This window comes from Chiloscyllium plagiosum, unplaced genomic scaffold (genome assembly GCF_037043375.1).
Source record: "Chiloscyllium plagiosum isolate Xiang-an unplaced genomic scaffold, Cpla_swu_hap1 HiC_scaffold_44, whole genome shotgun sequence".
NCBI classification, from domain to species: domain Eukaryota; kingdom Metazoa; phylum Chordata; class Chondrichthyes; order Orectolobiformes; family Hemiscylliidae; genus Chiloscyllium; species Chiloscyllium plagiosum.
The window spans coordinates 13,099,927-13,112,032 of record NW_028270182.1 but is presented as its reverse complement, the minus strand read 5'-3'; the positions used below and the strand labels follow the sequence as shown (position 1 = coordinate 13,112,032).

Below are 12,106 nucleotides of genomic sequence, written 5' to 3'. Positions count from 1 at the left end.
CTGACGGATGAGTCACGGTAAACTCAATCTGCAGCAGGTGCTCGGGAAGGTCAGTGACCATCAGGGCTAGGAGCAGCGAAAGGCCATTCAGCCCATCGGGTCTGTTCCCCCGCCCCCAGCCCCAGCTGATGGGATCTCACCCTAACCTTCACCTCCACTTCCCTGCCTGGCTGATTAAAAGCATCGCTGGGTGTCAGCCTTCAGCGTACTGAGTGACTGGGAGAGCCTGGGAGGCTGGTTGTGGGGGATTCAGTTCCTGCACTGGCTGAGGATACCATGAAACACTCTGCTCTCAGCCTCCCCTGTCCCCTGAGATGTGGGGGCCCTCCAGTTAAACCACCACTACTCCTCTCTCTCTCTCCTCTGTCTGTGTATGTGTGTGTCAGTCTCTCTCCCTCTATCTCTCTCTCTCTCTGTCATTCTCTCTCCCTCTATCTCTCTCTCTCTGTCTGTCTCTCCCTCTATCTCTCTCTCTCTGTGTCTGTCTCTCCCTCTATCTCTCTCTCTCTCTCTGTATGTGTGTGTCTCTCTCTCTTTCTTCCTCTGTCTCACTTTCTGTATTTCTTTCAATCTCTCTCTCTGTCTTTCTGTGTCTGTGTCAGTGTGTGTGTCTCTCTCTCTCTGTCTTTGTGTCTGTGTGTCTCTCTCTCTTTCTGTGTCTCTCTGTGTCTGTGTGTGTGTCACTTTGTGTGTATGTGTCTGTCTGCCTCTCTCAGACTGTGTCTGTCTCTATCTCTCTCTGTCTCTATCTGTGTGTGTGTGTTTGTGTGTGTGTGTCTGTCTCTGTCTCTTCCTCTGTGTCTGTGTGTGTATATCTGTCTATGTGACTCTGTTTATGTGTCTGTATGTCTGTCTGTCTCTGAGTCTGTCTGTCTGTTTCTCTGTGTATATGTCTGTGTGTATGTATGTATATATGTCTATGTGTGTATGTATGTATATATGTCTATGTGTGTGTCTGTCTCTGTCTGTGTGTATATCTGTGTGTGTATCTATCACTGTGTCTGTGTGTGTATGTCTGTGTATGTATGTCTGTCTGTCTCTCTGTCTGTGTCTGTGTGTCTCTCTGTATCTGTGTCTGTCTCTCTCTCTGTCTGTCTGTGTGTCTGTGTTTGTGTGTCTGTCTTTCTCTGTGTCCGTGTGTGTGTCTATCTGTCAGTGTCTTTATGTGTCTGTATGTGTGTGTCTGTCTGTCTCTCTCTGTGTCTGTGTGTCTGTCTGTCTCTCTCTGTGTCCGTGTGTGTGTCTATCTGTCTGTCTCTCTGTGTGTCTGTCTGTGTGTGTGTCTGTCTGTCTTTCTCTGTGTCTTTCTCTGTGTCTGTGTGTGTGTATGGCTGTCTGTCTGTCTCTCTCTCTCTCCCTCTCTAGAGTACCTCTGATAACAGCCTATCTCTCCTCAGTCCCTGAGGTACGGCCTTGATGATATCCTCCATAGCTTTAGCAAAACCTCCTGACTTTTATACCCCATTCCCTCGGAATTCAATTCGACTCGCCTTCCCCTATTCCACACTGAACCTGGATGCTGGCTTTTTGGGAATCTTGGGTTGTTCCCCAGTCGGAATAAAATTCAGTTCCTCTGTCCGGCCATAACCTCTCTCTTCCCCGCATTATACTCGGCATTCCTCTTGCCCGTTCGCTTCACTGCAATGGAATGTTGTTGTTTATGGGAAGGGAAATGGGATAGAAGAGTCAGGAGAATTTAGCTGCAGCTGTTCAGGGTGGTGTTACCATTGTATCTGGAGTCCTGTGTGCAGTTCTTGCCTCATCTCTGTGGACGGGTCAGTTCAGATTCAGTGAAGTGCTTATTGGTACCTAGGATCTGCTCAGGACTTCAATTCAAATCAGTAACCAGGAAAACTGAGGAAAATGCCCGAAAATGTTTAAAAGTGTGAAATCCGGAAAACTTAGAAAAATGCCCGAAAATGTTTAACGTGTCAAATCAGTAACCAGGAAAAATGTTTGAAAATGTTTGAAAGTGTGAAATTAGTGACCAGGAAAACTTAGGAAAAGTTTGAAAATGTTGAACATGTCAAATCAGTAAACAAGGAAAACTTAGGAAAATGTTTGAAAGTGTGAAATTAGTGACCAGGAAAACTTAGGAAAAGTTTGAAAATGTTTAACATGTCCAATCAGTAAACAAGGAAAACTTAGGAAAATGTTTGAAAATGTTTGAAAGTGTGAAATTAGTGACCAGGAAAACTTAGGAAAAGTTTGAAAATGTTTAACATGTCAAATCAGTAAACAAGGAAAACTTAGAAAAATGTTTGAAAATGTTTGAAAGTGTGAAATTAGTGACCAGGAAAACTTAGGAAAAGTTTGAAAATGTTTAACATGTCAAGTCAGTAAACAAGGAAAACTAAGGAAAATGTTTGAAAATGTTTGAAAGTGTGAAATTAGTGACCAGGAAAACTTAGGAAAAGTTTGAAAATGTTTAACATGTCAAATCAGTAAACAAGGAAAACTGAAAATGTTTAAAATTGCGAAACCAGTAACCAGGAAAATGTAGAAAAATACCCATAAATGTTGAAAAATGTCAAGTCAGTCACCAGCCCGTTGAGAGGGTGGGGCTGAGCTGGCTTCTCAAATCACTGCAGATCGATGGGCTGTGGATTGATCCACTCTGCCCTGAGGGAGGTAATTCCAGAATTGTGACCCAGCAACACTGAAGGAACATATAGAACATTAAACATTAAACAGGCCCCTCGGCGCTCGGTGTTGCACTGACCTGTGCAGCCCAGTCAGCATGGGGAGTGGACAGGGAAGGACTTGAAGGTGGTGGTGTATCTGCTGTCTTTGTCATAAGAATCCCCTCCCGCCCCCCCCCCCCATCACCACTGTGGAAACAGGCCATTCAGCCCAACAAGTCCACCCTGACCCTCCAAAGGGTATCCTATCCAGACCTATCCCTGTAACCATGCATTTCCTCATACCTAACCTGCACATCCCTGGGCACTATGGGTAATTTAGCACAGCCAATCCACCCTAACCTGCACATCCCTGGACACTATGGGGTAATTTAGCATGGCCAATCCACCCTAACCTGCACATCCCTGGGCACTATGGGTAATTTAGCGTGGCCAATCCACCCTAACCTGCACATCCCTGGGCACTATGGGTAATTTAGCACGGACAATCCACCCTAACCTGCACATCCCTGAGCACTGTGGGTAATTTAGCACGGCCAATCCACCCTAACCTGCACATCCCTGGGCACTATGGGTAATTTAGCACGGCCAATCTACCCTAACCTGCACATCCCTGAGCACTGTGGGTAATTTAGCACGGCCACTCCAACCTAACCTTTGGACTGTGGGAGGAAACCGGAGCACCTGGAGGAAACCCACGCAGACACGGGGAGAATGTGCAAACTCCACACAGACAGTAAGCCGGAGGGTGGAATTGAACCCGGGTCCCTGGCGCCGTGAGGCAGCAGTGCTAACCACTGAGCCACCGTGCTGCCCTTAAAAGTATCCATCCAGATGGAAGTGGTCATGGGTTTGAGGATCTTTGGGAGTTTCTGTAGTGCATCTTGTAAATGGAACACTTGAGATGGGAAAAGTCTGAGTGGGAACACAACTGGGGGCATAGTTCATTGAAACTTGAGTCACAGGTCAACGGGGCAGTTAACAAGGCGTTTAGCACGTTTACCTTCACTGCTCAGACCTTGGAGTACAGGAGCCGGGACGTCATGTTGAGGACGTTAATGAGGCCTCCTTCTGCAGTGGTGCTGGAAGAGCACAGCAGTTCAGGCAGCATCCGAGGAGCAGCGAAATCGACGTTTCGGGCAAAAGCCCTTCATCAGGAATAAAGGCAGAGTGCCTGAAGCGTGGAGAGATAAGCTAGAGGAGGGTGGGGGTGGGGAGAGAGTGGCATAGAGTACAATAGGTAGGTGGGGAAGGAGATGAAGGTGATAGGTCAGGGAAGAGAGGGTGGAGTGGATAGGTGGAAAAGGAGCTGGGCAGGTCGGACAAGTCCGGACAAGTCAAGGGGACAGTGCTGAGCTGGAAGTTTGGAACTAGGGTGAGGTGGGGGAAGGGGAAATGAGGAAGCTGTTGAAGTCCACATTGATGCCCTGGGGTTGAAGTGTTCCGAGGCGGAAGATGAGGCGTTCTTCCTCCAGGCGTCTGGTGGTGAGGGAGCGGCGGTGAAGGAGGCCCAGGACCTCCATGTCCTCGGCAGAGGGGAGGGGGAGTTGAAATGTTGGGCCACGGGGCGGTGTGGTTGATTGGTGCGGGTGTCCCAGAGATGTTCCCTAAAGCGCTCTGCTAGGAGGCGCCCAGTCTCCCCAATGTAGAGGAGACCGCATCAGGAGCAACGGATACAATAAATGATATTGTTGGATGTGCAGGTAAAACTTTGATGGATGTGGAAGGCTCCTTTAGGGCCTTGGATGAGGTGAGGGAGGAGGTGTGGGCACAGGTTTTACAGTTCCTGCGGTGGCAGGGGAAAGTGCCAGGATGGGAGGGTGGGTTGTAGGGGGGGTGTGGACCTGACCAGGTAGTCACGGAGGGAACGGTCTTTGCGGAAGGCGGAAAGGGGTGGGGTGGGAAACATATCCCTGGTGGTGTCTAGTTCTGGTCACCCTGTTACAGGAAAGATGTTATGAAGCTGGAGAGGGTTCAGAAGAGATTTACCAGGATGTTCCCGGGAATGGAACGTAGGAGGTTGAAGGGTGACCTTATAGAGGTTTATAAAATCGCGAAGGGGTTGGATCAGGTGGGAGACAATGGTCTTTTCCCAAGGGTGGGGGAGTCCAGAAGTAGAGAGCATAGGATTAAGTTGTGAGGGGAAAGGGACCTGAGGGGCAACTTTTCCACACAGAGGGTGGTACTTGTACGGAATGAGGTGCCAGAGGAAGTGGTGGAGCCTGGTACAATTACAGTTTTTAAAAGGTATAGGAATAGAAAGGGTTTAGAGGGATATGGGCAAATGCAGCTGGTTCAATTTGGGAAAATTGGTCAACATGGACTGGTAAGACCCAAGGGTCAAGGAGAGATCAAGAGGGATGGGGTGGGGACCAAGTCTCTGACAAGGCAGTTGCTTCCTCATTTCTACACTGGACAACTGCCCGGAATTTTTTGTTTTGGACCTCTGAGGTGGGATTTGAACCCAGAATCTTCTCACTCCGAGGTTCAGCGCGTTGCTAACTGAGCCCAGATGCCTTCCAGGCTGTCTCCATCAGAACCTGCAGTCCCAGGAGAGCGGTGGTTTGGGCCTAGCACAACATTCAGGCTTAGTGCTATGTTCAGGCCTAACCCAGCCATCAGGACCAGCGCTACGTTCAGGCCTAACACAGCCCTGAGGCCTAGCGCTATGTTTGGGCCTAACTTGACGCTCAGGCCTAGTCTTGATGATCGGGCCTAACCCAATACTGAAGCCTGTATGACAGTAAAGCCATGTTCCTCATGATGATGTAATAAAAGAGAAGGGACCAAGGAATGTGGAGGAGGGAAGGCTATTGTTGACACTCACAGGATTCCACTGTTGACTAAATCTGAGTTGCCCCACCCCACCCCCACCGTTCTATCCTCCCGGATGGGCTAGAACACAGGTGTTGTTATGAGAAGCCAAAGGCTTTGAAGGTAAATTCTTAGTAACCAAGTCTTTGTTTGCTCTGCAGCTATTCCGGGAATAAAAGTCTACATTGATCCCTTCACCTACGAGGACCCCAATGAGGCCGTCCGAGAGTTTGCCAAGGAGATCGATATCTCCTACGTGAAGATCGAAGAGGTTATAGGAGCTGGTAGGTGACGGGGCTGCGTGGCTGGGTTGCTTCTTGACGTCCATGGGTGTTCCATGCGTGCACGTGCGGGCGGGCGGAGTCTGGGGGGGGGGGGGGGGGGTGGGAAGCGCCAACATGGCTCCCACAAGACCGTCCCAAACATCCTGCCCCTCCGGGTGCAGTACCAGCACTGGCCAGCACTCCCCGTGGCGCTGGCGAGCTGCCGGCCTCTGACAGGCTGGTAGCTCCCTGTGGCGGGGCCTCCTGCATTACCGACGGCCAATCATACGGGTCTGCGCCAGGTCATGTGCTCCCTTGGGTCTTTCCCAAGGTTCTCTGTGAGCTGGCACAGACTGGGATAAACCTCCGGGGACAGACTGGGATAAACCCCAGGGACAGACTGGGATAAACACCCAGGGACAGACTGGGATAAACCCCAGGGACAGACTGGGATAAACCCCCAGGGACAGACTGGGATAAACCCCCAGGGACAGACTGGGATAAACCCCAGGGACAGACTGGGATAACCCCCAGGTACAGACTAGGATAAACCCCCGGGTATAGACTGGGATAAACCCCCAGGTACAGACTGGGATAAACCCTCGGGTACAGACTGGGTTAAACCCCCAAGTACAGACTGGGATAAACACCCGGGTATAGACTGGGATAAACCCCCGGGTACAGACTGGGATAAACCCCCAGGTACAGTCTGGGATAAACCTCCAGGTACAGACTGGGATAAACCTCCGGGTACAGACTGGGATAAACCCCCGGGTACAGACTGGGATAAACCCCCAGGTACAGACTGGGATAAACCCCAGGGACAGACTGGGATAACCCTCAGGTACAGACTGGGATAAACCCCCGGGTACAGACTGGGATAAACCCCGGGGTACAGACTGGGATAAACCCCGGGGTACAGACTGGGATAACCCCCAGGTACAGACTGGGATAAACCTCCGGGTACAGACTGGGATAAACCCCCGGGAACAGACTGGGATAAACCCCCGGGTACAGACTGGGATAAACCCCCAGGTACAGACTGGGATAAACCCCAGGGACAGACTGGGATAACCCTCAGGTACAGACTGGGATAAACCCCCGGGTACAGACTGGGATAAACCCCCAGGTGCAGACTGGGATAAACCCCCTGGTACAGACTGGGATAAACCCCCAGGTACAGACTGGGATAAACCCCCGGGTACAGACTGGGATAAACCCCCGGGTACAGACTGGGATAAACCCCCAGGTACAGACTGGGGTAAACCCCAGGGACAGACTGGGGTAAACCCCCAGGGACAGACTGGGATAAACCCCCAGGTACAGACTGAGATAAACCCCCGGGTACAGACTGGGATAAACCCCCCGGGTACAGACTGGGTTAAATCCCCAGGTGCAGACTGGGATAAACGTCCCAGGTACAGACTGGGATAAACCCCCAGGTACAGACTGGGATAAACCCCCCGGGTACAGACTGGGATAAACCCCCAGGTACAGACTGGGATAAACCCCCAGGTGCAGACTGGGATAAACGTCCCAGGTACAGACTGGGATAAACACCCAGGGACAGACTGGGATAAACCCCCAGGGACAGACTGGGATAACCCCCAGGTACAGACTGGGATAAACCCCCGGGTACAGACTGGGATAAACCTCCGGGTACAGACTGGGATAAACGTCCGGGTACAGACTGGGATAAACCCCCGGGTATAGACTGGGATAAACCCCCAGGTACAGACTGAGATAAACCCCCGGGTACAGACTGGGATAAACCCCCAGGGACAGACTGGGATAAACGTCCCAGGTACAGACTGGGATAAACCCCCAGGGACAGACTGGGATAAACCCCCAGGTGCAGACTGGGATAAACGTCCCAGGTACAGACTGGGATAAACCCCCAGGGACAGACTGGGATAAACCCCCAGGGACAGACTGGGATAACCCCCAGGTACAGACTGGGATAAACCCCCGGGTACAGACTGGGATAAACCCCCAGGTACAGACTGGGATAAACCCCCGGGTATAGACTGGGATAAACCCCCGGGTACAGACTGGGATAAACCTCCGGGTACAGACTGGGATAAACGTCCGGGTACAGACTGGGATAAACCCCCAGGTACAGACTGGGATAAACCCCCAGGTACAGACTGGGATAAACCCCCGGGAACAGACTGGGATAAACCCCCAGGTACAGTCTGGGATAAACCTCCGGGTACAGACTGGGATAAACCTCCGGGTACAGACTGGGATAAACCCCCGGGAACAGACTGGGATAAACCCCCGGGTACAGACTGGGATAAACCCCCAGGTACAGACTGGGATAAACCCCAGGGACAGACTGGGATAAACCCCCAGGTGCAGACTGGGATAAACCCCCGGGTACAGACTGGGATAAACCCCCAGGTACAGACTGGGATAAACCCCCGGGAACAGACTGGGATAAACCCCCAGGTACAGACTGGGATAAACCCCCGGGTACAGACTGGGATAAACCCCCAGGTGCAGACTGGGATAAACCCCCAGGTACAGACTGGGATAAACCCCCAGGGACAGACTGGGATAAACTCCCAGGTACAGACTGGGATAAACCCCCGGGTACAGACTGTGATAAACCCCCAGGTACAGACTGGGATAAACCCCCGGGTACAGACTGGGATAAACCCCCGGGTACAGACTGGGATAAACCCCCAGGTACAGACTGGGGTAAACCCCAGGGACAGACTGGGGTAAACCCCCAGGGACAGACTGGGATAAACCCCCAGGACAGACTGGGATAAACCCCCAGGGACAGACTGGGATAAACCCCCAGGGACAGACTGGGATAAACTCCCAGGTACAGACTGGGATAAACCCCCAGGTGCAGACTGGGATAAACCCCTCGGTGCAGACTGGGATAAACCCCCAGGTACAGACTGGGATAAACCCCGAGGTACAGACTGGGATAAACTCCCGGGTACAGACTGGGATAAACCCCGGGTACAGACTGGGATAAACCCCCAGGGACAGACTGGGATAAACCTCCAGGTACAGACTGGGATAAACCCCCGGGTACAGACTGGGATAAACCCCCAGGTACAGACTGGGATAAACCCCCAGGTACAGACTGGGATAAACCCCCAGGTACAGACTGGGATAAACCCCCAGGTACAGACTGGGATAAACCCCCAGGTGCAGACTGGGATAAACCTCCAGGTACAGACTGGGATAAACCCCCAGGTACAGACTGGGATAAACCCTCGGGTACAGACTGGGTTAAACCCCCAAGTACAGACTGGGATAAACACCCGGGTATAGACTGGGATAAACCCCCGGGTACAGACTGGGATAAACCCCCAGGTACAGTCTGGGATAAACCTCCAGGTACAGACTGGGATAAACCTCCGGGTACAGACTGGGATAAACCCCCGGGTACAGACTGGGATAAACCCCCAGGTACAGACTGGGATAAACCCCAGGGACAGACTGGGATAACCCTCAGGTACAGACTGGGATAAACCCCCGGGTACAGACTGGGATAAACCCCGGGGTACAGACTGGGATAAACCCCGGGGTACAGACTGGGATAACCCCCAGGTACAGACTGGGATAAACCTCCGGGTACAGACTGGGATAAACCCCCGGGAACAGACTGGGATAAACCCCCGGGTACAGACTGGGATAAACCCCCAGGTACAGACTGGGATAAACCCCAGGGACAGACTGGGATAACCCTCAGGTACAGACTGGGATAAACCCCCGGGTACAGACTGGGATAAACCCCCAGGTGCAGACTGGGATAAACCCCCAGGGACAGACTGGGATAAACCCCCAGGGACAGACTGGGATAAACCCCCAGGGACAGACTGGGATAAACTCCCAGGTACAGACTGGGATAAACCCCCGGGTACAGACTGGGATAAACCCCCAGGTACAGACTGGGATAAACCCCCGGGTACAGACTGGGATAAACCCCCGGGTACAGACTGGGATAAACCCCCAGGTACAGACTGGGGTAAACCCCAGGGACAGACTGGGGTAAACCCCCAGGGACAGACTGGGATAAACCCCCAGGTACAGACTGAGATAAACCCCCGGGTACAGACTGGGATAAACCCCCCGGGTACAGACTGGGATAAACCCCCAGGTGCAGACTGGGATAAACGTCCCAGGTACAGACTGGGATAAACCCCCAGGTACAGACTGGGATAAACCCCCCGGGTACAGACTGGGATAAACCCCCAGGTACAGACTGGGATAAACCCCCAGGTGCAGACTGGGATAAACGTCCCAGGTACAGACTGGGATAAACCCCCAGGGACAGACTGGGATAAACCCCCAGGGACAGACTGGGATAACCCCCAGGTACAGACTGGGATAAACCCCCGGGTACAGACTGGGATAAACCTCCGGGTACAGACTGGGATAAACGTCCGGGTACAGACTGGGATAAACCCCCGGGTATAGACTGGGATAAACCCCCAGGTACAGACTGAGATAAACCCCCGGGTACAGACTGGGATAAACCCCCAGGGACAGACTGGGATAAACGTCCCAGGTACAGACTGGGATAAACCCCCAGGGACAGACTGGGATAAACCCCCAGGTGCAGACTGGGATAAACGTCCCAGGTACAGACTGGGATAAACCCCCAGGGACAGACTGGGATAAACCCCCAGGGACAGACTGGGATAACCCCCAGGTACAGACTGGGATAAACCCCCGGGTACAGACTGGGATAAACCCCCAGGTACAGACTGGGATAAACCCCCGGGTATAGACTGGGATAAACCCCCGGGTACAGACTGGGATAAACCACCGGGTACAGACTGGGATAAACGTCCGGGTACAGACTGGGATAAACCCCCAGGTACAGACTGGGATAAACCCCCAGGTACAGACTGGGATAAACCCCCGGGAACAGACTGGGATAAACCCCCAGGTACAGTCTGGGATAAACCTCCGGGTACAGACTGGGATAAACCTCCGGGTACAGACTGGGATAAACCCCCGGGAACAGACTGGGATAAACCCCCGGGTACAGACTGGGATAAACCCCCAGGTACAGACTGGGATAAACCCCAGGGACAGACTGGGATAAACCCCCAGGTGCAGACTGGGATAAACCCCCGGGTACAGACTGGGATAAACCCCCAGGTACAGACTGGGATAAACCCCCGGGAACAGACTGGGATAAACCCCCAGGTACAGACTGGGATAAACCCCCGGGTACAGACTGGGATAAACCCCCAGGTGCAGACTGGGATAAACCCCCAGGTACAGACTGGGATAAACCCCCAGGGACAGACTGGGATAAACTCCCAGGTACAGACTGGGATAAACCCCCGGGTACAGACTGTGATAAACCCCCAGGTACAGACTGGGATAAACCCCCGGGTACAGACTGGGATAAACCCCCGGGTACAGACTGGGATAAACCCCCAGGTACAGACTGGGGTAAACCCCAGGGACAGACTGGGGTAAACCCCCAGGGACAGACTGGGATAAACCCCCAGGACAGACTGGGATAAACCCCCAGGGACAGACTGGGATAAACCCCCAGGGACAGACTGGGATAAACTCCCAGGTACAGACTGGGATAAACCCCCAGGTGCAGACTGGGATAAACCCCTCGGTGCAGACTGGGATAAACCCCCAGGTACAGACTGGGATAAACCCCGAGGTACAGACTGGGATAAACTCCCGGGTACAGACTGGGATAAACCCCGGGTACAGACTGGGATAAACCCCCAGGGACAGACTGGGATAAACCTCCAGGTACAGACTGGGATAAACCCCCGGGTACAGACTGGGATAAACCCCCAGGTACAGACTGGGATAAACCCCCAGGTACAGACTGGGATAAACCCCCAGGTGCAGACTGGGATAAACCCCCAGGTACAGACTGGGATAAACCCCCAGGTACAGACTGGGATAAACCCCCAGGTACAGACTGGGATAAACCCCCAGGTGCAGACTGGGATAAACCCCCAGGTACAGACTGGGATAAACCCCCGGGTACAGACTGGGATAAACCCCCAGGTGCAGACTGGGATAAACCCCTCGGTGCAGACTGGGATAAACCCCCAGGTACAGACTGGGATAAACCCCAGGTACAGACTGGGATAAACTCCCGGGTACAGACTGTGATAAACCTCCGGGTACAGACTGGGATAAACCCCCGGGTACAGACTGGTATAAACCCCCGGGTACAGACTGGGATAAACCCCCAGGTACAGACTGGGATAAACCCCCCGGGTACAGACTGGGATAAACCCCCCGGGTACAGACTGGGATAAACACCCGGGTACAGACTGGGATAAACCCCCCAGGTACAGACTGGGATAAACCCCCCGGGTACAGACTGGGATAAACCCCCCGGGTACAGACTGGGATAAACCCCGGGGTACA

General features: G+C 52.8%; 1 protein-coding gene across 1 annotated transcript in view; it reads left to right on the top strand.

Annotated features, from left to right (window-relative positions):
• LOC122547922 (ephrin type-B receptor 3-like) overlaps nucleotides 1–12,106 on the top strand; it is a 122,529-nt gene that overhangs the window by 90,165 nt on the left and 20,258 nt on the right. Inside the window, 1 exon segment of the mRNA XM_087982988.1 lies at nucleotides 5,618–5,740. Within this exon segment, the coding sequence (XP_087839114.1) occupies nucleotides 5,618–5,740 (123 nt within the window).